A 23,690-nucleotide genomic window follows, 5' to 3' on the forward strand; every position below is an offset into this window, starting at 1 on the left:
ATGCAGCAGCTATCAGGAGGTTTTGGAGCACTTCATGCTTCCATCTGCTGAAAAACTTTATGGAGATGAAGATTTCATTTTTCAGCACAACCTGGCACCTGCTCACAGTGAGAAAACCACTGGTATTACTGACCATGGTATTACTGACCATGGTATTACTGACCATGGTATTACTGACCATGGTATTACTGTGCTCAATTGACCTGCCAACTCTCCTGACATGAACCCCATAGAGAATCTGTGGGATATTGTGATGAAAAAGTTGAGAGACGCAAGACCCAAAACTCTGGATGAGCTTAAGGCCATCGTAGCATCCTGGGCTCCATAACACCTCAGCAGAGCCACAGGCTGATGGCCTCCACGCCGCATTGAAGGCTGCAAAAGGATTCCTGACCAAGTATTGAGTGCATAACTGAACATAATTATTTGAAGGTTGACTTTTTTGGTATTAAAACACATTTCTTTTATTGGTCGGATGAAATATGCTAATTTTTTGAGACAGGGATTTTGGGTTTTCATGAGCTGTATGCCAAAATCATCAGTATTAAAACAATAAAAGACCTGAAATATTTCAGTTGGTGTGCAATGAATCTAAAATATATGACAGTTTAATTTTTATCATTACATTATGGAAAATAATGAACTTTATCACAATGTGCTAATTTTTTGAGAAGGACCTGTATTCGCTTCTGGCTTTATCAAAACATTTCGGGTAAAACCTCCAAGAGGCGTTTTTCTCTGTATTTAGGAAAAGTATTGACCTTACAACCTTATCGTTGCAGTTTCCTTAGGAGACTGTAGAGGGCAGCAGTGCTTCCGGGTGTCGATGCGGAAGTGGCGCAGTGCTTGTTTACTCCCAGCTGCGTCTCGGTTGTATTTTATCGGTATTTGTGAACTGAGCGGTCCAGTTATTTCCACTCCTTGGTTGCTGGACCTGTCTTTGCGTTTTCAATGGGGGCTCACGGGCTTCTGGGGAACCAGCCGGACTCCATAGACTACTCGGTGCATGAAGCCTGGAATGAGGCTACAAACGTCTACCTGCTGGTCATCCTGGTCAGCTTCGGCCTGCTCATCTACGCAAGAAAGTAAGCACGGGGTTTAAACACAATCACTGCGCCTCTTTTACTTCATGGAAATAGAGAAAATATAGCTCCTACTTCAGTGCATCACCGCACTAATTCCATTTTCCTTAGCATCTACCGTGTGCATAAAAGAATCTGTTTATTTAAAATTTTTGATTATACACAAGTAAGTTGGCTCCAAAATATTTGTAGTACACTGATGACTGCAAGTATTACAGTTTGTTTTACAGTAAAGATATAATTACCTTGATATTGGTGCGTTTTTTGTTTGTTTTTAGTTATTTATTTATACAAGAATAGTATTCAATATTAATATATTTCCTGCGTTTTCATAAGAAAGAAAAATGATATTAAGGAGCAGTGCTATTGACACCTGGTGGAACTGGGTCAGTTGAGCTTATTCTACCGAACCACTACTCAGCAAAATGCTGATTAAAACTAATGTTAAAGGCTCTTAAAGGAGAAACGTTGCGATGATGAAGGCGGAGTTTCGGAAAGAGCAGGAGCTTCTTAAAGAGACAGAGGCTCAATTTCAAGACGTGAAATTGCAAAGCCAGATTTCTTTTAAGTCATGTTTGATACAGTATATATTTTTTAATAACAACTGAAGGTAACCTGATTGTGCTATAAAATGCCACTACGTGCCTGGAAAATACGTAATACTGCCCCTTTAAACAATATACCTTATGATGCACAATATAATGGCTGTCAATGAAAAAAAAATTGCTCAATTTTTGTTTGTAGTCAGTGGTAACATAAAATATGAGAACCTTTCCAACTAGACATTAGTGGTTATCCCACATTACATGGATGCAAACTGGAAAATTATTTCCATTTCTGAGTGGACTTGCAAGTGCAGCTCCTGTTTTCCAGCCCTACACCTCAGACACATGAGGTTCAGGAGGGAGAATGAGATTCACTCTCAGTTGTATATAACAAAACTTGTAAATATAATTTGTGGTGCTGTGAGCCAAAGCATCGGTGTCTTTAAAGCGCCATGAAGGCATTTTTGCTGTTGTTGTGATGCTGCTTATGGAAACCTGTCGTTGTGATCCCGACTAGAAACAAGAGGAAGATCATGCGGATCTTCACGCTGCCTCCCACCGTCGGTAGCAGCCCAGAGCCTAACTTCTACGACAGCCTGCAGAAGGTGCGGCTGCGGCAGCAGCTTGAGATGTACTCTCTGGGTGAGCAACGTGCGGCCTTAAACGTCTCACATCATGTGTCTGAAATTAAGGCCTTAAAATGTCTTGAATTCCACTTTTATAAAAGTTAATAACAGGTTTAAAATGTTGTTGACAGAAATATTTGATGTATATTTTTTTCCCCGTGAGTCTTTTCTTTGAGGGAAATATTAGAGTCACACTCAGACATCTTCATTGTGGCGAGAGCTAACTAGCTGCTAATACTTCGTTGCTAGCTAGGTAGTTAGCTTGCTAGCTATCGTGGCCATGATAGTGCAAATTTATCGCTAGTTGGCTGGACCAAGTTTGTACATTTCTGTGGATATTTAGGTCTTAGATTCCATTCACAACGGTCTTGAAAATGTTATAAAAATTTGAGTTGGTAAAATCTGCAGAAACCCTGGTAACTTGATTTAGTTTTTTTATTAGTTCTCATCAGTTTCTGTTCTTAGAACCTTTGAACATTGAGTTAACCATGTATAGACTTTTGAAATCAGCCACCGATGTCGTTGATGTAATCTTTCTCTCCAGCCAGGAAGTTTGAACAGCAGCAGCAGCAGCAGACGGACAGTGTGCAGCTCTCCATGGAGTGAGAAACAACGTTTTCAGCCCCTTCCTCCGAGCTCTGGACACAGATGGAGGTGGACTTGGACTCCTGTCAGAATCAGAGGTGGTACTCGCCGTCGGGAGCGGACACAGCTGAATGGACGATTAGACATTAGCAGACGCTTTGAAGATGTGCAGCATTTCTCCAGCCTGCAGCGGGGAGAGCACGAATAAATGAAGGAGAGCACGAAGAATTAAAAGGATGTGAAAATTTGGTTTTGTCGTTAATGTTCGCACACATTTAAACCAATGGTTGTTAAAGAAAAAAAAATAGTGGAAATGTGTTGTTTATTCATGCATAAAGCCCAGATCACGATGCTCGTGTGATGTCGGAGGATGAGCTCAGAGGTGAAACGGGAACGTTCTCCTTCGATCGTGTTTGGTGACCCAACAGCTGGTTGTCCTGGAGAGATTCTCCATATCTGCGTTTTATTTAGAGACTTTTGGAAGTGGACGTAAAGACATTGTTCATATACACAGTCCCTAAACATATGCTCATCAGATTCCCTGTGATATTTTGAGATGGTGTTCACTCAAGTTTTAGAACATTAAAGCTGTGAAGAAATTAAATATTACTCTGATTTACTGCTTGCTGCTGTGATTTTTATCAAGCTCTGCAGTATCTACAATGCATTAATGTAAGGGAGGAATATCTGCATCTGAAGATCATTCCTCTTGAGGAAGATTGGGGGTTCCATCAGAACAATGATTCCAATAATAAATATATATATATACTGCTCAAAAAAATAAAGGGAACACTTAAACAACACAATATAACTCCAAGTAAATCAAACTTCTGTGAAATCAAACTGTACACTTAGGAAGCAACACTGATTGACCCGACGAGGGTCCCCGTTGTCAATCAGTGTTGCTTCCTAAGTGGACAGTTTGATTTCACAGAAGTTTGATTTACTTGGAGTTATATTGTGTTGTTTAAGTGTTCCCTTTATTTTTTTGAGCAGTGTATAAAGCCTATGTGTAAATTTTTGGGCATATGTGGATTATAGAAACTCTACACTATCCATCTGATCCTTGTTTTATTTTTTTTTTTCGGAACTAGCGGCCTAAAAGATGCAGTAAAAGAGCCGTAAACGGGACTGGATCTCGGGCCGCCCACTACAACCACAGTGCTACGCGGCGCTCCCTAGTAATTTTTATTTAAAAATTTTTTGTTGTATATTACGCAATTTTACAACTGTTTACCAGTGCAGATGTCCAATATTAAAACTGTATTCGGGCCATGAATATTATGTCTGACCAGAGGAGGAACTTGCTCCTCTGGTCAGACAGATGTGCACCAGTGACATCTAGCGGCCATGTTACGCAAATGTTTGATCTTTTGTACACTGTACTGAAAAAATACTTTCCTTTTTGTTGGCTTTATATTGGGCACACTTGAGTTTTAGTCCAAACTAATATCAGCATCAGCTAATGGTAACTTAAGCAAATGCAAATCATAGATTAAGTAAAAAACACAAAACATCAAAACCAACCTGGCTTTGTGTGAAAATACAATTGCTCATCCTGTTGATGTTTTTTGTGGTTCAGTTTCACGTACCACACATTGCCAATAGAAAAAGGAATCACTTAAACAGAACTCATCTGACATCATGAAGTGGCTAAATGATCTCAAAAAGCAACACACCACACCCAGATTTCAAGAAAAAAATCACACGCAAAAGGTTACGACTTTGGAGAGCTAGCAAAGAGCCACTATCCACCAACATGGAGGTGGTAATGTGATGGTCTGATGCAGATTGGCTACATCAGGCTTTGAAGGAGTTTGCTGTAGCTGGTGGGAGCAGAAAATCCTTAAGGAGAAACTTTACACAAATATACTTTTAATGACTGCATAGAACCCTACATTAAAACATTTGTTTTTGATTAGAAGACATTTAAAAACTGGGTGAAAAACATTAAAAAAACAAAACAATGAATCGTTCAAAGTTGATCAACTCGTTGGGGCAGAATTTATTTTGAGGGAAACATTCGACAAATTGCTCTGAATGTTCCAGGCGACACCAGGAGGTTCCCTTTGTTTGATATTTCAACGGCTCTATCCGTGTATCTGCTGATGACAGGAAGTGGATGTCAGCCCTACAATAGTAAATGTTGCCAACAGGCTGATGGAGGAAACAGTGCGGCGATGACCAACACAATGAAACAGATGGCCGCCCTTCGTTCAAGCCAAAAAACTCATCTGATTTAAGGCTCTCGTGTAGTGCAGTCAGTCTGGACTTCTCTCTTTGGGTAAAGTGTTTGAAATGGAAAATTAACAGCATCTTTTTTTAAAAAAAAAACAATAGTTACAATTACACACATTAAAGTTGATAGTTTCTGCAGTGTAAACAATGCTTTGGTGCATACACCTCTTTGGAAAGACGTAGTCTTCCTGCATTAGCTCGTTTAACCTTGGCATAATGGCTTATTTTTAAGCGAATATTTACAAAAAAAGCTCCAAATGTTAATCGTGCAAAGTGGCTTCCCTTGCACCTCAACCCATAAGATGAATCGAGAGTCTTTAAAACAACTAGTTCTGAAACAGGAGAAATAGCAACTATATACAGAAAAGGCCAGCAGCCAGTAGCAATGAAAACACAAGAGGCAGCGTTAAAATCCAGCCGTTTGGTCGGAAGCGAACCAAATCCGTATATTTTAGAGGAAAGTTCAAGTGGCGAGAGCCAGTGGAGGACGTCGTGCTTCACCGGTGGGCAAAGCCCCGTCTGTGGGGACAGACGTCCAGGTCGTCCACACGGAGCTGGCTGGCGTAGTCGGAGTCCCAGTCCCGGAGGAAGAGCCGCTCCGCCTGGCTCGGCAGCGTCTGCTGGCCCTGGTTTACAGCCGAGCCGGTCTGGTTCACCACCAGGCCCACGCCGGCCGTGTGCGTGAAGTAGTTCTGAGACCAGTTGGACGTGCCTGAGAACGGAAACAGGTTTCAGACAACCATGTACTTCATTTAAAGTTTCGAAGTACGGAGCAGCCGTGTTTCTATTGGCTGTGTAAATTGTGCAAATTGGAATTACGAAAAAAAAAAGAAAGGTACTATACGGAAACACAAAGTTTGTAAAATAAAAACAAAACATTTCCGATGAGTTTTTGTGCTAGGATGAGTTTGTTTTTTTGGCATATTTCACAAAACAGAAATGGAAACACTTTTTGCATCTCGAGTCCTGTGGTCAGTAGTAACTGAATGTTACTACTGGCAGAAAAGACGAAAAAGACAACAGGAAGTGGTGGGAGGAGAATGATATGGCATGACTTAACTTATCGTGTGTATAAACGTATTTACTTGATTTTAATTGTGTTTTTCATTTAATGGAAATGCAGCAGTTGCTAAATTGTTTTTGTTCAACATTAGAAGAACAGTAGCTGGGTTTTTGCTAAATGGGAAAGAGCAAATTTCAGAAAAACTCAAGTTTTTTGAGAAAAGGTTTTTGTGCCAAGATGAGGTTTGGTATTTTTCTGTCATTTTTAGAAAAACCAAGGAAACTTCAGTTTGAAAAGTGGAACAGTTTCTAGAAAAAAACAGGTTCAAAAGTTGATCATTTTTCAGGTTTGGAAATGTTGAGTTTCAAACGTCAAAAATGTGCAACTTTTGACATTTAAAAATGTCCATCTTTCTTTCTAAAGCATTTTCCACTTTTCAAAATCTGAAGTTTCCTTGGTTTCCTTAATTTTTTAGTTTTTTGGCAGAAATGTACTCTTCTTATTATGCTCCATCGTAGGCATTAAAAAAGCCAAACAGACGATGCGGGGCAGTGGCGTACACGGAAGGAAAGAAATCTTGAGTGTCCGTCATATGAAAGGTCTTTGGCAATATGACCTGAAACCACCTAACAATTTGTGTCACTTTGGCTTCGGATGAAGTATGCCAAAGCTTAGTGCTCTGCTTCCCGGCAGAATGTAAATGCTACACGTTTCAGCTGTTTTTAATCAGAGAACATGTTGATCCACCTTAAACATAAAGTCGTAATTATGTGCAGCATACCTAAATAGAGAACTCTGTCCGTCACCATGTATTTGGCGTGATTGACACGTGCAAAGGGGATCTTCATCTGCTCTTCTGTTGACGGCACCGTAAAGATTTTCTGCAAACAGAAACAAGATTAAAGTCACTTTTGTTTTTATCATCTTCATCATCAGTACTTGTTCTGGTTTTGGCTACAGAGCTGATGATAATCTCACCACATCAATGTTGCATTGGAGTGGAGGCCTGCTGAGCACCAGCAGGGACTGCAGGAAGATGAACATGGAGGCCGGAGAGTGCTCCCAGCAGCTGACCATCAGTCTGACCTGCACCCCTCTGGTGCACGCTGCGGCACGCAGCCTGGAGTCGATGGCGGGCCAGAACCTGCAGGATTGAGACACAAGGAAAGTTAAAAAGAAGGAAAGAAAAGAAACGTTTTGTCTGTTTAATCAACCGGCTGGACGTACTGTAGTGGCTCTGTGTACTGAGACAGAGGGAGGTAGTCCATGACCGATATGTGGATGAACCTCCGGGCGTCATCGATGACAGACAGGATGGTAGACAGATCGTCGGAGCGCCCTCTGGCGGAGATGGGCGGCGGCGCGCTCTGCAGGGAGACGGAGGAAAAAAAGCAAAACAAAACAAAAAAACCCGCAAAGGTTTGGGCTTCCAGGAACATAAAAGCTGATAAGAAACGAGACGAGCAGTAGACTCACAGACAGGTAGACCTGAGCAGGGACTCCATTAAAGTTTAGGTCCAGAGGTTTGTCGGCGCTGGACAGAGCGGACAGACGGGCAGGCCAGAACGGAGGGAGGGAGCCGTTCTGGGACCCCCCGACAGCCCAGTACACCCCAAAGATCCGAAAGGCGTCCTGAGCCAGGCAGCTGCAGTCCTCCACTGACAGCCCCACCTCCTTCACCTGCCACACACACACACACACACAGAGTTGTGTTTTCATCACTTGTGGGGACTTCACATTGATTTCCATTAATTTCTACCGCCTAGCCCTTACCCATAATCCTAGCCCTAACCCTAACCATTACATACCTAACCACTAACCCAAAAACATGTCCCCTTGTGGGGACATTTTCATGGGGACCACGAAAATGTCCCCACAAGGAGCAATGGTCCCCATAACCTCACATTGTAGATAGAAATAGCTTCCCATAAGGATATAAAAACCTGGTACACACACACAGAGTTATGTATTATGTATGGCTTTATGGAGAATCACCTGAAGAAAGAACAAATATGCACAATACATTGCAAACACATCTGTGTTAGTCTTTTTTTTTTTTTTTTTAACTTTCAGGAAGTTATGATTCGTTCTAATTGTGTGCAATATTAACATCACAAACTCTTTGTACTTTTTAGCCTTCTGGATCACAGCAGCACATATTATTACTATTGAACAGGGCAAAGGTCACAGAGAGAGGAGGAAGGATATGTGGGCTTTCACAGGAACGAGCCTCCTTAGATAGACAGTGTGACTTTGAATCTCACTTATGATTTTATACATCATAATTATGACTTTAAAATTTTAAATTACAACTTTTGACTTTCTATCTCAATTATGACTGTTTCTTGTAGCTGTGACTTAAACTCAAAATTCAAACTTTTGCTATGATTTATTCTAATAATTCTAATGACTTTTATTCAAATTGATTTACTTTCATTATAACCTTTACTCTCATAAATGACTTATAGTAATTATGACAATAAAACTTGATATTATTTTTATTCTTGTAATTTTGAAATTAACACTCAATATTATTACTTATTTTAATAATTAGTATTGTAAAACTTGAAATTATGACTTTCTCTTGGGCTTTTATTGTTTCTCTTTTGTGTCAGAAATGGGCTTCCATACACAACATCACATCGTTCTAAAGAGGAAGAAAAGTTATTTTCTGTATGTTTTGAAATAAAAGTGTATCGTGCATTTCTATTGCAGAGTTAAGGGGGTATGGATACTTATGCAAGACTATTTTTTCTCAAAATGAATCAGCTGAATGATCAGCCCACTGAATTACGTTTCAACCAAAGGATGGGAAACTTCCCTACATTAGGAAAAATTCTTTTGAAATGGCCAAAAAACACATTTCTCCTGTAGCTCCATCTGGAGGTGAGGCTCTAAATCTCCATGCTGCTGTACCTGACTCAGAGAGCGCCAGTCCATGTTAGCGCTTCCCAGGTAGAAATGCTTCTGGTCCACGACCCAGAGCTTGGTGTGAACGATGCCTCCGGTCACAGCGCTCAGGTTCACCTCTCTGACCTGTGCACCTTCCGTAGACAACATGGCGGATCGTTATTAAGAACACAGCTCTGAAACGCCAACATGGCGCTGTAGCCGGAACATGTTGGGGTTCCTACCTGCTGCTCTCAGTTCTGCTGTGTCCTGCATTGAGGTTTGAGGGGCGTTGACAGCAACCTGGAGTTTCACGCCTCTGGATTCAAGTTTCTTGAGCTGCTCGAAGACTTTTCTCCCCTGCACAACGCAGAAACACGAAGGCATGAAAAAACCCTTCAGGGTTTCCTTTGCGTGTAATTTATAGTGGTGCAACGTCACTGCAAAATAAAAGTCTCAACACATTCAAAATGTATTAGAAGCCTGGCGGGCTGCCAGGCTTCACTTGGCCTCCCCACTTGGCTCACCTGGGAGTCTGAGGGGTGGTATGATTGGACGTCGCTGTCCCGCAGCGTGAAGTAAAACGCAGCGATGTGGACCGAGCTATTGGCCTTGTCCAGCAGACGGAGCCAGCTGTCTGCGATGCTCGGCCCGGGCGACGAGGAGGACGGGTACAGGCCAACGGGGATGCTCTCCACCAGCTGCACTCTGCACAGCACAGAGGGACATTCTGGATCAGCTTTCACTTCATTCGCATCCGTCAGAGGGGTTCAACCTCTGATAATACTTGCCGGCAGTCTGAGCTACAGTGCTCCGGCACCAAGCCGACGCCCTCCAGCCGGTGCAGCTCCAGCTGCGCCGCTAGCTGAGCCACGGACGTGGGAAGCCCGTAGAGCCAGAGGTGCAGGCCGAGCCCTCCCACCAGCAGCAAGAGGAAGAGAAAAACAGCGGAGCACATCGCCCTCTGTCAAACAAAGACAGAGACGCACATGACTCAAACTTGACACGGCGTGCAACCGTCCTGCATTCCACAGCTCTGACGGCAGGGTGTGGCCAGATTCCTTCAAGTATGACTGAAGAAGTTCACACGGCCATGAAAACATTGATAGACGGACTCAAATCTGATCTCTAAAAATTTGATCTTTTCCCAATCTGTAAATGCAGGTGATGGCAACGTTCTCCATTGTGGAAGTTGTTGCCAAGTAAAGAACATCTTATAGTTGAATACACTGGTTAAATGAAGTTGTTGGGTTTTTTTTAACCACATGTTGAGAGAGCAAGAAAGACTCAGATTACAGCAGAGTTCTACGTCTGTCTTGTAATGGAAGATGCTGGATTTGGAAATCTTAGGGTTAAGGTAGAGTATTGTCTCAACAAGAAGAGACTGTGTGTAATCCTAGACGCTAATATAAAATGCTAACGCTGCTTTAAAAGCTCTAATCTTTGCATCCTGTGCGTCTTTATGAAGGACAGTGGAACTCACCTTAGTGGACTGGGTGGTCTTCTCACTAGGTGCTTTTTTTGGTTCCACATAAGAGGCGGAGTCATCCATACAGGGTTCTTCTACTTCAGGATCTGGAAGCTTTGTTTGGCTTTTGAGCGGTTCCTGATGTTCCTCGACATCCTCTGAATCATTATCCTCGGATCTTTCGGTTGCCAGGTCGGCGTCCGAAGACGATCGGCTGCTCTGGGATTCGGTGGCTTTCACCGGCTCCCAAGGCGGTTCTTTTTCTATAATGCACTCTGTCTGCTCGACCACGGCGACGTCAGCCATCTCTTCAGATTTCTCTGTGTCTCCACAGGCGGAGAGGGTCAGCCCTGGGCGTTTTTCCTCTGGCTTCTGGCTGAGGACGCTCTCCTGCAGGATGGAACTCAGAAGTCCTTCTGGTGTGCTACCCACTTTAGTTTTGGAGCGTTTGTTCATGTCTTGCTCTGGCCTGAGAGGAGGTCTAGGGCTGGTGATCATGACACCCTGAGCAGGCTCTGGAATATTCCTTGTTTTCGAGGCAGTGATCGCAGAGATGTGATCCGCTGCGGAAGCATGTTCCACGCTGCTGGATAAAGAGGTCGTGATAAAGCTGGGAACACGGACAGACGGAGGAGGCAGCGCCGATTCTCCAACCTCGGGGAGTTTGGACTTTAAAGTTTCCACGCTCGCACTTCCGTCTTTGACAGAAGGTGGCACTACATGAACAGGGGCATCTTTTCTGGGAGAGGGAGGATTGGTGGTCTGACTTCCACTGCCCGGTCGCTCGGCGGCCTGACTTCCACTGCCCGGTCGCTCGGCGGCCTGACTTCCGCTGCCCAGTCGCTCGGCGGCCTGACTTCCGCTGCCCAGTCGCTCGGCGGCCTGACTTCCGCTGCCCAGTCGCTCGGCGGCCTGACTTCCGCTGCCCAGTCGCTCGGCGGCCTGACTTCCGCTGCCCAGTCGCTCGGCGGCCTGACTTCCGCTGCCCGGTCGCTCAGCAGCCTGACTTCCACTGCCCGGTCGCTCGGCGGCCTGACTTCCGCTGCCCGGTCGCTTCTGGTAAGTGGGAATTCGGGAGACTGGTTTCCCACCTTTTCGGTTCATATCTTCTTTCTCCTCTGTTTCTTTTCTCTGGGTCCTTTCATCTATGTGGAGTGGATCCAGAACAACCCGGCAACCCTTCAGTTCCTGAGAAAGACATACGCATTGTTTGACTACAAAGCTCTGAATCTGAATATCACCACGGTAAGACACTAAGATCTACGTAACATCATCAACAGCAGTCGTTCAAAGTTTGGCTGAGTGTGTTACCTTCCTATAGCACAGAAATGACTAGTACACACACACCCATTCAAATTAGCTGCATGAACTGGCCCACCGCAGCCTGCGAGTTTGTTTGCTCACATGACACCGCCGTGACTACAGGATCAATTCATTCAAAGCTCTTCACAGACTCAGAGCTCCACCTGCTCTGCTTCTGCAGTTAACATTTCATAAATATGCAAGAGGCTCCATGGCAACCGTAACACACTGTTCCTTCAGGGCATCGGCAGTGTGAGGTCACATTTCAAGTTATTTCAGAGCTGCATTCACATCTCTACTCCTGCTCTAGAGATAGTTGGAAACTTCTCTTTGAGGGGAATATAAATTGTCTAAAAACGTTAAAAACAGGCTCCACCCCCCAGTAAATACAAAACATTAAACAGTAAGAAATAAACAATATTATATATAGGCCTGTAACAATAACAAATTTTACTGGATGGTAAAGTCTTCAAGAAATTAATGTGATAAGAATTTTTTTTGCTTTTGTGCTTTATATAATTTTTAAATTGTAGAAAAGTTTGTTGCTTTTCTGTAAAAAAAGAAAAAAAGCAATTACATAATTTTGCTCAACTACGTTCAAACAGTACTTTGTCTGCTTGAAGATTATAATGAGATGTTTACAGGTGAACGCTTTTACCAGACCTAAATAGTGAATTCTCCATCTTATGTCTTAATATTCTGTTCAATTAACCATACTTTGAGTCAAAATGTATTATTCTCATCCATCCATACTACTATATAATGATACTATTAATTCTGCACTTTTAAACCACCTTTATTGTTTTATGTTTGCCTTAAAACAGTCAGACGTTAAAGTACGGCCCTCCAATCAGATTCAACAATGACATAAAAAACACCTTTTAAAGAGTCTCTCTTTCAAAGAAAAATGAAAAAAAGAGTAATGCCTGAGGCAGCACTGCATTACAAATGCTAAGGTACAAAAACAAATTTCAGCACTGAGTGCTTTAAATAGACATGTTTGCAGCTCTAAGTGGAAGCAACCAAATCAGAAAATCGTCCACCCATGACTTTGAGCTTACCCCATTAATGCCAAACAAAGTCTACATTTCCTGCTGTAGTAAAAGTGTGTGTAGAGTTAACCTTCCTCTGGTTCAGAGCTGGTAAAAACCCTCCCCACTGAAGTCATCCAGCAGGAGAGAGTCTGACCCGCTGAGATCTGACGGGAAGCAAAACAAAGCGGAGAACCGAGCAAACACTGAGCTTCCACAACAAAGAGTCGGTCTTCACGGTTCAAAAGGAAGAAAGGAGCCAATGGGAGAAAGTTAATCACACAGTACAGTTCTGTGTGACTAACACAGTTCTGCTTCTACTAGCTTAAGTTAAGACATTTTCAGCTTTTAAATACTTCAAGTATCAGTGGCAAGTTCATTTCAATAATTTTTTTTGAAAAATTACAACTCATACAGATTAAACTGACACAAAGCAATATATTGTGTTTATGTGTGTGCTTGTTTTGAGGATTATGGCTGACAGATAATGGAAACGCAGAGAAATACAGTTTTTCTGATCAGTAAATTGAAAAATACCAATTACAAAAAGCAATTGTTGTTCCATATCTGAGCATGTTTATGGAAAATTGAGTGAAAGGAAAACAGTGCAAGTGATTAGGGTTAAGGTGAAGTGAAGGTTTCTCCATGTAGAATCACATTTAAATTAAAAAAAACCCACACATTTGAATAGTCTACTGCACATGTGTCAAACTCAAGGGTCAGGGGCCAAATTCAGCCCATCGTTGCTTTTTATATGGTCCTCTAGACTCCGGAGGGACGCATAAATACAAGCTTCAAGATAAATTGCTCAAATATTATTTTATCAGTCAAATCAAAATCAATTTTTTCATTTTTATCTGTATGCTGCCAAATTACATCAATCGGTCTGTCCACTTTTCCGCAAAAATTCACACGAAATTGACAGCTTCCGATTGCTAATGCCCGATTGCAAGTTTATTACAAATTTTCAGCAAAAATGGTCAAAAACATTGGGTTTAAAGAACAAACTCCCAACTGCAGGTGGTGGTATTTCTTACTTCTACCCCACTGCTGCCTCAAACTTAGTTATAGTCTGCAATTGATGTGTAAAGCAACAAAAAGTCACATTAACAGTCATATATAAGCAGAAATATCTCGATATTTTTGCAAATATTTTTAAATAACCGCCAAAAAGTTTTAATTTTTATTGCAAAAAATAAAAAATAATAATAATAATAATGATAAATCTTGGAGGGACTAATCAGTTCATTCAATATTACATTTTAAGTAGCGAGAATGCAGAGACAGCTATTTACTAATATTTTTAATTAATTTTTATTATGGATTTTATTAGCATTTTCTGGCATCACTTGCCCTTTAAGAACATTCTGGTCTAATGAAATATTATATGCAAGCTTTTCCTAGAAAAATCCCCCACAACACTTTAGTTTAATATTTAACTGGCTTATAGAGAAGGACACTTCGGCTGCCTTATGACATTTCCTGTTCCAGTATCTGCTGCAGGGAGCCACAGCAGATACTGGTGTGTTTTGTCATAACAGACCAAAGAGTGAACGGGCCTCTTACCCGTTGGTCTGTCTCCTCAGCAGCTTCCTCCTCCAGTTCTGCCTCATGTCTCTCCATCACTCTGCTCGGGATGGCCTCAGGCTCTGACTCATCAGGCTCCTGACAGAAACGGATTGGTTATAATCAGCTAATGGGGTGCAGCACTTCCGAACGACACTAAATATGCTGAACATGCCGTCCAAGGGATGATACTGACAGACTGCTGCTGACTGTATTTAAAGCTACGGCAGTAATATAAGTTAGTAATATTGAGGGGGCGGGGGGGGGGAGCAGTTTAAGCTTCTAAAGTGAAAATTACTTATTGAATTACGAAAAAACTTACCATAACGCTGTAGTGTACGGGTTATAGAGTATTAAGTTTTAGGCTGTAGCAGGGAAGAGGAAGGGGGGCTCCCCCCCTTTAAGGTGCAGTTAAGGTTAGCTCCGTACAGTTAACTTAAGCTAACTGCTTTAAATAAACTAACACGAAAACGGCAAATAGTTCTGACGTGAGAATTAAAGCAGTTGGCACTAGGGCTACAAACATAACCCCTTTTAAAGAAAGAAAAGACAAAGTAGTTTGCTATAAACGTCGGTGCTGCTGCTGCTGCTGCCGTTGACGCTAACGAGCGAGCTACGTGGCCGTCCTCCTTTTTTGTAGTTCTCAGCAAGCAGCAGCGGCGGAGGAAGAGGAGGCGGAAAGACTGAGTAATAAAAGTACCCACCTCATAATGCCGATTCAGACGCGGGCGTGTCGACCTCCGCCTCGGCGTTGGCTCTAATTCGACCCGATTCGACCGTCTGGACCGTAGCACCATCGGCATCCTGGAGCGGTTTTAATAATGTAGCAAGCAGATTTGTGGAACGAAGACGCGCTAACGGTTGGAGCGGAACGTCAACAGTAGCCAGTAATGAGAAGGAGCCAACGGCGGCAAAACAAATGCCAAAGCAGCGGCCTTCAGAGGTAACGTTATTAAGAGAACCTGCCGGGCTTTCTATAAATACAGCAGTCAGTAGTGGTCTGAAGATAACATGTGGGATTTGAATGGGTCGTCCTTCACGGAGATTCATAAACAACAACTTGAAGTAACCGCGATATCCTGTCAACGTTGATTGGCGGTTGGAACAGAAGAGAAGTTGACGCACGGACGTCAGTTGGGAACGCCCAGCCATGTTGTGAGTGGTATTTTAAACCTGAAACATTTATCATCTTAACAAAAAAAAACTATGAATCTATATTTAATTCTCAGTTCCCATCTTTGAAACACACTCACAAATATCTCTGTAATATTAAATCACTATCAACCTTTAAATTCAGTTTTAATACACACCACTTCAGAATTGCTTTTTTAAAAAAATTATAAATCCCTTTATTTTCTAACTGTTAAATGTTTCCTATTACATTGTTCAGAATCCTTGTTTGTTCTGTATATATTCCTTGTTTTTTGTACAATGTATTTGATTGACTAGAAAAATGCCTTGAAATTAAATTAAATATTATTAAATTTGATTTGATATGTATTTTTGTCATAACATTTTATTTTTTCTTTTATTCTTTATTATATGTATTTTAATGTCTGTTTTTCTAGAAGTTTCTGAAGTTTGTGGCATATTAAACTCTCTTTTAATAAAATTCTGAACGTTTCTCTCTTACCTTTGCCTTTTCAAAGTTCTTTGGATTCCCCATGCTGCCATACAAATAAGCCCGATTTCACTTACTATGTTGATCAAATAGAATAGCTCAGTTAAATGCAGTTGAATTATGGTTAATAAAATCTAGTGGAGCATATTTTAGTTCAGTTTTATTGGTGGTTCCGTCTTTGACAGGTATATTGTTTGTTTTTGTCTCAGTGATCATCAGCATTGGTTCTAAAATGTTTTTTTTTTTTTTTTTTTTGTACTTAAAAGTTATCAAAAGCAGATAAACGTAATCATTAGCACTTCTTTTTGGATAAAACGATGGAGTCAATTTCAATTGCAGGAACCTGTTTTCCTTTTCCAAACAAACCCTCCTCGTTCCTCGACGCGAGTTCACCTCTCACAATATGGCGGACGCGCCGGTGCGCTGTTACAAAGGCTCCGCCTCTCAGACGTTACACACGGAAAGAAGGGATTACCGTCTTCGGTCGGCTGCTCATCCTTCAGCTCCATGTTCACCTGAGGCGAAAAGGTCTGTTATTGTCGTCAATTCATTAACTACAGGTGAAACTAGGATTATTTTTACGAGACTTTGCGTGGCGTGACTGGCGGGCGGAAGCGCAGAGACGTAACGTAGGTGTTTGCGGTTAGCTTCGGTTGAGGTTCGGTACCTTGAAGGGAGCAGTCGGGTTGTTTATGTAATAAAAAACAAAGGGAAGGTAGTCGGATCGGGTCATTTGGGTCTCAAAGGTTGCAGCAATTCACCGAGGGGTGTCTCACTTGTTACATGTATGATTAATTCAACTTTTATATAGTCAAACACAGATTTATGAAGTGTTGTATAATCCAGTTTGTTGAAACTGAAACAACCAGCGTCTCCTGCATTGATGTTATTGTGCGATTAGTGAGAGTGAACAGAGTCACCTTACTGTATGTAGCCATACAGTAAATGTTTGTTTTTATAATAACTAAGATTATCATGAAAATGTCATTAAAAGACAAAACGCTTCAGAAATACACCTGCTGCCAAATGAGTGCATTTACAGCATATTTATATATTTTTCATTTTCTACCCCGGTGGACCTCTTATCCTCTGACCTTTGCCATTGATGGAGGAAATAATCATGCTTTCTACATCGTTTATGTCGCATCTCGTAGACCACGGGTGTCAAACTCCAGTCCTGGAGGGCCCACTGCCCTGCAACTTTTGGATGTGCCCCTGCTGCACCACACCTGAATAGAATAATTAGGTCATTAGTAAGGATCTGGAGGACTGATCTACACAAGGAGGAGGCAATCAAACCATTGCATTCCAGTGTTTTATACCTTTGGCACTAAAAACTGCAGGATAGTGGCCCTTGAGGACTGGAGTTTGACATCCCTGTCATAGACAAACATTGGAATTTATATCGGGAGCAAACAACCCCCGTCCCCCCCCCAAAAAAGCGTAAACAACATGATTTGAGAATGTTTTTAAAGGCGCTGACTTGCTTCTGCATGCTCTTCATTCCTTCTGTCTCGATGTTTTCACCTGGAGATTTTTCAGTAAACGTGCTGAGCACTGTAGTGTTTTTTTTTATTTTTATTTGTTTTTAACTCACCCAGGTCCATGTTGAGGATTCTTCACAATCTGATTGTGCAAACAGCCATCACACTGAGCTGTTTACTACTTATCCTCAGTCGGGACGGGACAGTGTTTACATTGTGTTTTTCCTTGACAAAAATGCCCAGTTCCTCCTCTGGGCCTGATACACTATCTGATCTCCCTTGCTGCATGTCATGGAGGTTTGCACAGGGCAATCTCAAATTTCAGCAACATCTTTTGTTCCCTTATCATTTTCTCCACGTCTTAGATTTTGTGTGTGTGTGTGTGTGTGTGTGTGTGTGTGTGTGTGTGTGTGTGTGTGTGTGTGTGTGTGTGAGAGGGAGAGAAAAAGAGAGACCCTGCTCTGGAAAGAGTACTGCACAATTGGAGAAAACATGACCGTTCACCTGTAGTGATTAATCAGAAGCAGTCCATCGCTCCATGGCAACTCTGACATCCACAACTCGGGTGGGAGTGGCAATCAATCAACACAGGAAAAAAACTAAACAAAACGTATAAATAAAAAAAAATAAAAACTCCACTCCACTAATCTGACCTTTACAGAAAGTTTGGCGAGACGTAATTGTTGAATGTGGGGCTGACATTGTTTGATTAATTGTGATGCATTGATGACTGAAATAATCGTCAACTAATTTAGTAATCGATTAATTAACATTTGCTGAACGACATGTTCAGAGCCATAATTAAGCCAAAAACGGTATAATTTTTAAAAAAATAAAATATACACACACACACACACATTTTTACATGTAAAAAAAAAACCAATAAAACGTTTTCTATAAATATGGTCAACCCAGAGCTCCTCAAGTGGCAAAGTTTTAGCTTCACCTGGCTCAAATTTTGCAAAAAGAGAAACTTCTATGAAGCACCTTTTGCCATCCAGGTATTAATCTGTTAATCTGGAAAATAATCACCAGATTAGTGTGATATTGTGTTGATGTTAAATCAAGCAGAAAAGGCTATTTATTTATTTGCTTCAGATGCAACCTTTGCTACAAATAATCAGAGGTTAACTAAAGGAATGCTGTCATTGACTTCTAGGCAACAAAATGTTTTCTCATTCAAAAATGAACTGAATTATTCTTTATGAGCATATTGAATGTATTTCTAATATTGTTTAAAAATGGCTTAAGTGGCTGAATGAAAAATCTGCAAAACATGGCAAATATTTTATGCAATTAGTTAGAGGTGTGCCGATCGATCGGTCACCGATCATAATCGGCCGATTTTCGTGAAAAAGTGCACGATCGGTGATCGCCGATCATTGGCTCTTGTTGCCGATACCGATCGCCTGCGTCTCATTTCGCAGCCTGCCTGTGCAGCTGGTCTCCTCTTTCCTTCACTCTGCGCAAACGCGCAGCAACAAATCCTAAGCGATGTGGAACTATAACGCACTGAGTGAATGGGGAAGTTTGCGTGTTACGGCGGAAAATTGAAGCACGTCAAAATGCATCAACACAACGAAGCTAATACGACATAAAAACAATGCCATACTTGACGGAGTTTTGCTACATCGAGGCTCACTGCAGTAAAAAAAGACATACGAAGGATCAGATAGCAGGTAAAGCAGCGCACAGCTACAAACACTCACCCGGATTAGCATGACGGTCAGAAAACTAAACAAATAACCCGCACAATTATTTAAGTCTTCGAGCTGCGATGTAAGACGCTGGTTCTGCTCTCGCTGTTGAACCGCTGCTACGCACTACAGGTAGTAATATTTCCCAGACGGAGCGCCGCTTCTGCTCCACCTGGTAGTGACTCTCACACCGAACCTCTGTTTAAAGCTGCAGTATCTAACCTAAAAAAATACATTTTACATACGTTTTAAAACTTTCGCTGTCCTAACATGAGACAGATAATCTCTAAAAAAATAATCGATCTCCTCCCTGTTCTACATAATTACTCCGCTCAGTCAGAAACAGCCACTCAGAACTAGCAGCAATCAGCTAGCCGCCATGCTATCAGGAAGTTTTCATTCAGTAACTCAGGATTGTTTATTGTAATGGATCCTGTATTTGCCTTTGAATGTTAAGTTTTATACTTAAATTCTTTTGGCAATGTTGAGAAGTTTTATTTAGGCTCTTTGCATTATTTAGCCTCTTCAGAGCCTTCATGTGTTTTCAGTCTGTTAAAGATAGTATTATTGATAGCAGTACACTTGGCACAATGCCTGTTTTGTTTAGTTTTCTTCTTGGAAAAAGTTATTAAAAACAAGTTTTTGTCTAAATTGAGGTGAATTCATGGTTCCTTTTTCCACATAATGTAACTGGTAGTGTTTATGATAATAAAAAATAATAAAAAATTATGTGATCGGTATCAGTGATCGGCCCTCATGGGTGATCTGTATCGGCAGGAAAAAAACCTGATCAGCACATCTCTACAATTAGTCTATTAATCGTCAGAGTAGTTGACAGAATAAGCGATTTCTGATCGCTTATTGGATAGATGCATCCCTGGTGGAATGAAAGAGAAGAAATGTGGTTTGCAGTTTGTCGCGAGTAAGGCACATGAAATGTGTAGGAAGGTTTTCCGTCCAGGTGGGAGCAGAGTTTTAACTGCTTCACACCCGAACACACAACGGCCTCCACTGTTGTGGAGCTCCGAATCTGGAGTGTATCCGGGGCCCGTTTGGTGACATCGGAGGGAAAAAAAAATTGTGGCCACGACTTAATAACTTGTGGGAACGACTTAATTACAAGGTTTTTGGGTTTTTTTTCTTCTCCATGTCACCATACGGACTCCGTAGCATCCCGACTCTTTTCTGGTCATCTGCTGACCCCCCCCCCCCCCCCCCTCCCCCTGTGGACGTGTCCCCCACTCCACCAGATCCTCGGTGTGAAGGCTCCAGAAGTCCCACGTTGACGATGGCCGCTCAGTGATCCCTCCGCCGCTCCAATGGAGGCTCCGGTCACCGCCGCTTCCCCTCCTCCAAACTCCACCTCCTCCTCGCCCCTGACGCCGCTGTGTCCGGCCGTGGCCCCGTCCGTCCAGCTGGGCTTCACCGCCCTGTACTTCGCCCTGTACGGGTCCCTATTCCTGGTGGTGTACGTGCAGCTGTGGCTGCTGTTCGTCTACAAGCACAAGCGCTGGAGCTACCAGAGCCTGTTCCTGTTCCTGTGCCTGCTCTGGGCCGGCCTGCGCACCACGCTCTTCTCCTTCTACTTCCACAACACGGCCCAGGCCAACCACCTGCCCGCCGCCGCCTTCTGGCTGCTCTACTGCTGCCCCGTGTGTCTGCAGTTCTTCACCTTCAGCCTCATCAACCTCTACTTCACCCAGGTCGGTTTTGGAGGAGGATTGTGGGAAACGTCGTGGCTTCGGTTTTGTTGAAAGGTTTCTGATGTGTTGCTGCTCCGCAGGTTTTCCTGAAGATCAGCGCAGCCTCAGACACGAAGCTGTAAGAACAACCTTCCACTGGAATGGGTCGTGTTGTACTGTGTCGCTGCAGCCTGGTTAGCAACCTGTGTGTGTGTGTGTAATTGTCAGATGGGTGACCCGGTGCGCCTACGCAGCCATGAGTGTGATCTTCCTTTGCATCAACGTGACGTGCGCCGCTCTGGGGGAGCGAGGCAGTAGCGGAGAGAAAGGCAAGCGCACCTGGAAGCTGGTGTTGGTCAGAGTGATCGTTAACGACCTGCTGTTCATCATGGAGGCCGTGCTGCTGGCCGCCACGCTGCTGCTGCTCACCAGGCAGCCGCGCTCCTTCAGCCCATACCTCATGAGCAAGGTAGACACCTGTCTGTCCATCCATCCATCCATTCATCAATCCACGTGTCCATTTATCCATTCATGCAGTCATCCAGCCATCAGGCTTTCCTTCCTTTTTCCATCTTTCCTTTTATTCATCCATCTTTGCTTCATTACTTCCTTTCTTCCCTTCTTCTATCCATCTTTTGACACATCCTTCCTTCCTTAATTCATCCAAACATTCCTTCTTTCCTTCCTTTTATCATTCCATCTTTCCTTTTTTTTTTCCATCCTTCCCACCATCCGGTCTGTTTTTTTTTTTTCCAGGTTCCATATTTAAATCCAGACCTCATTAGAAATATCTATCTGCTCTAATTTCTCAGACTAACTTTGTATTTCTGCGTTGTAAACCGTCTCTAAACCTGCCTGAGGTCTGTGAAGTGATGAGCAGAACTTTGATACGATGGTCTAAAGGAACCCTGGATGCCTTCAGTGTCTCTGATCAGCTCAGTAAAACCAGCGGAGCAGTGTTTGTTTAGAACCGGTGCGTGTCGGAGTACAGATTGGTGTTTACCTTCCAGCGATGGTAGAAGTTGGTGTTCCTGGGAGGTGGTAGTAGTTTTTTCCTGCGCTAACGGGAGCAGTGAGTGATGCTTTTCCTGTCACCAGGGAACCACGGTGTGCCGCACGGCGGCTCTGGGAGCCGTGGTCATCTTCCTGTTCTTCAGCCGGGCCTGCTACAACCTGACCGTGCTCTTCCTCTCCCAGAGCTACAAGGTGGAGTCCTTCGACTACGACTGGTACAACGTCTCCGACCAGGTGGGTTCCTGCTTCCCGATGGAGCATTTTCACCTTCGAGTCATCAAACTGTCGGATAAGTTGTTAAAAAAAACCCAAAAAAACCCTGTATTTTCAGGCTGACCTGCAGAGTGAACTCGGCGACAGAGGCTACCTGGCGTTTGGTGCCATCCTCTTCATCTGGGAGCTGCTCCCTACCAGCCTCCTCATCCTCTTCTTCAGAGTCCGCTGGCCCACTCAGGAGGTTGAGCTCTGCTCTCCAGACCCACAGTATTTTCCGTTTGTCTTGTTCCCAGTCCTCACACGTCCGTTTTCCACAGACCAGCAGCTTGGACATCAACAACAGGGTTCTGCCTCGTCCGTACTTCTTCGATGATCCCGAAGGCAGCGATGATGAAATACCGGCTCCGTGGGATCGCAGCCCCACTCAGAACCAGAGGTGATGCCAATATAAACACACAGTAGAAGCTTTTTTTGTCTTTGTTTTTAATTAAATGCATTTGCTGACTTTAGAGCCACAAACTCAGTTATCCGTAGCCAGATATCTGGGAAAACGAATAAATGTTTTTGCGTTTTAGCCTTCTGTCCGCACAAAAACGCTGTTTGATATCACTAAAAACAATTATTTATAAAAACTCCCACCAAACTGGAGATTTAAGAAAACTCTGTATGCGTGTTTGCATGTTTATGTGGGAAAACGGATATCTGAGCTCTGGCGCCCCCCGAAGGAGGGAGCCCTTCAAATCACAACGAAGGAGTGAACCGACAAAATCACTCAGAAATTCAACACTAACAGCTTTATAATCTCTTTTTATTGTTATTGGAGCATAAATTCCTTTTTGGAACCATTTGATCAGTTTTTTATTTTAAACGATTAAAAGACAAATATTAGATGTTTGTGTAATAATTTCGGCCAAAAGAAAAAGTCGAAGTTTGGATTCCTAAACTAAATGCTAGTTTACTCTGCTGTAACTCGTCATTGTGTGAGCTTTAAGTCATCTTTTTTTGTGTTTTTTTTTTTTCATACTTCCAGCTGGTATGGATCGGAGACTGCGCCACTCCTGTTTGCCAACAACCCTGCAGACCATAGCCACCAGCACCACTCGTTGTACTCCACCCCTCAGAACTGAAGCCAAACCCTCATTCGCTGTCGAATTTTTACCTCACCTAGACAACGATCTCAGGGGGATGAGAACTGCCCAGCAGTACCGCCCAGCAGTACTGCCCCACTCTGTGGTTGAAATTGCACTGAAAAACCTCAGGAAAGCTAAGAAGATGCACCTTGTATTATTATTATTATTATTATTAGATATATTGACTCTTTCTCAGCTTAAAGGGAACATTTTTGGTGGGAGAGGACCTGGTGAACTCCATGAGGGTCAAACTAAGCATTGTTTATTTATTTGCTTACTCACTGTGAATAACTGACACTTCATATTACATTCCTGGATGGACTCAAATCAGCTTAGTTGGTAACTACTAAGCATGGAGAACTATTTTGAAAAGTGGCATTTATTAAATACAATGTGATGCATCTGAAACTGATTAAAATACAAAGGATGATATTTACTACTGTCTGAAGAAGTTTTATTATTGCTGACAGTGGGATTTTATGTTTCTTATTTCCATCCTTAGCATTGCTGC

The 23,690-nt window shown here is 42.6% G+C and overlaps 3 protein-coding genes across 7 annotated transcripts; 2 read left to right on the forward strand and 1 right to left on the reverse strand.

Moving 5' to 3' along the window:
* Positions 1 to 808: 808 nt before the first annotated feature.
* Positions 809 to 3,457, forward strand: smim19 (small integral membrane protein 19). Its single transcript, XM_008419797.3, has 3 exons — positions 809 to 1,085; positions 2,145 to 2,269; positions 2,798 to 3,457. The coding sequence occupies exons 1-3, from the start codon at positions 952 to 954 to the stop codon at positions 2,857 to 2,859; spliced, it is 321 nt and encodes a 106-aa protein (XP_008418019.1). The 5' UTR covers positions 809 to 951; the 3' UTR covers positions 2,860 to 3,457.
* Positions 3,458 to 4,812: 1,355 nt separating this feature from the next.
* On the reverse strand, positions 4,813 to 16,512 carry pld7 (phospholipase D family, member 7). 5 transcript variants are annotated; one of them, XM_081612076.1, is made up of 12 exons: positions 16,432 to 16,512; positions 14,336 to 14,434; positions 10,452 to 11,624; positions 9,760 to 9,932; positions 9,496 to 9,676; positions 9,214 to 9,328; positions 8,996 to 9,123; positions 7,556 to 7,759; positions 7,307 to 7,446; positions 7,058 to 7,223; positions 6,861 to 6,960; positions 4,813 to 5,788 (listed from the first exon to the last, which is right to left on the reverse strand). In XM_081612076.1, exons 1-12 carry the CDS (start codon positions 16,450 to 16,452, stop codon positions 5,574 to 5,576), a joined length of 2,715 nt encoding a protein of 904 aa, XP_081468202.1. In that variant the 5' UTR covers positions 16,453 to 16,512; the 3' UTR covers positions 4,813 to 5,573. The 5 variants fall into 5 exon arrangements, with proteins under 5 accessions (XP_081468202.1, XP_081468201.1, XP_081468203.1 ...); XM_081612075.1 differs by lacking the exon at positions 16,432 to 16,512 and adding an exon at positions 15,040 to 15,420; XM_081612077.1 differs by lacking the exon at positions 16,432 to 16,512 and adding an exon at positions 14,658 to 14,952.
* On the forward strand, positions 16,325 to 23,615 carry gpr137 (G protein-coupled receptor 137). Its single transcript, XM_008419799.2, has 8 exons — positions 16,325 to 16,484; positions 20,388 to 20,840; positions 20,921 to 20,958; positions 21,048 to 21,288; positions 21,918 to 22,067; positions 22,165 to 22,290; positions 22,367 to 22,485; positions 23,080 to 23,615. Exons 2-8 carry the CDS (start codon positions 20,457 to 20,459, stop codon positions 23,174 to 23,176), a joined length of 1,155 nt encoding a protein of 384 aa, XP_008418021.1. The 5' UTR covers positions 16,325 to 16,484; positions 20,388 to 20,456; the 3' UTR covers positions 23,177 to 23,615.
* The last annotated feature ends 75 nt before the right edge of the window (positions 23,616 to 23,690 follow it).

This window comes from Poecilia reticulata, chromosome 10 (assembly GCF_904066995.2).
Source record: "Poecilia reticulata chromosome 10, P_reticulata-male-v2, whole genome shotgun sequence".
Lineage (NCBI taxonomy): Eukaryota > Metazoa > Chordata > Actinopteri > Cyprinodontiformes > Poeciliidae > Poecilia > Poecilia reticulata.

Coding starts and splice junctions, on each gene's coding strand:
- smim19 (XM_008419797.3), top strand. CDS start 952: ATGGGGGCTCACGGGCTTCTGGGGAACCAGCCGGACTCCATAGACTAC. Junction 1,086..2,144: donor CTGCTCATCTACGCAAGAAA/GTAAGCACGGGG, acceptor GATCCCGACTAG/AAACAAGAGGAAGATCATGC. Junction 2,270..2,797: donor GCTTGAGATGTACTCTCTGG/GTGAGCAACGTG, acceptor CTTTCTCTCCAG/CCAGGAAGTTTGAACAGCAG.
- pld7 (XM_081612075.1), bottom strand. CDS start 15,138: ATGCCGATGGTGCTACGGTCCAGACGGTCGAATCGGGTCGAATTAGAG. Junction 9,124..9,213: donor AGCAGAACTGAGAGCAGCAG/GTAGGAACCCCA, acceptor TGTCTACGGAAG/GTGCACAGGTCAGAGAGGTG. Junction 7,224..7,306: donor CAGTACACAGAGCCACTACA/GTACGTCCAGCC, acceptor TCAATCCTGCAG/GTTCTGGCCCGCCATCGACT.
- gpr137 (XM_008419799.2), top strand. CDS start 20,457: ATGGAGGCTCCGGTCACCGCCGCTTCCCCTCCTCCAAACTCCACCTCC. Junction 20,959..21,047: donor GCAGCCTCAGACACGAAGCT/GTAAGAACAACC, acceptor TGTAATTGTCAG/ATGGGTGACCCGGTGCGCCT. Junction 22,068..22,164: donor GGTACAACGTCTCCGACCAG/GTGGGTTCCTGC, acceptor CTGTATTTTCAG/GCTGACCTGCAGAGTGAACT.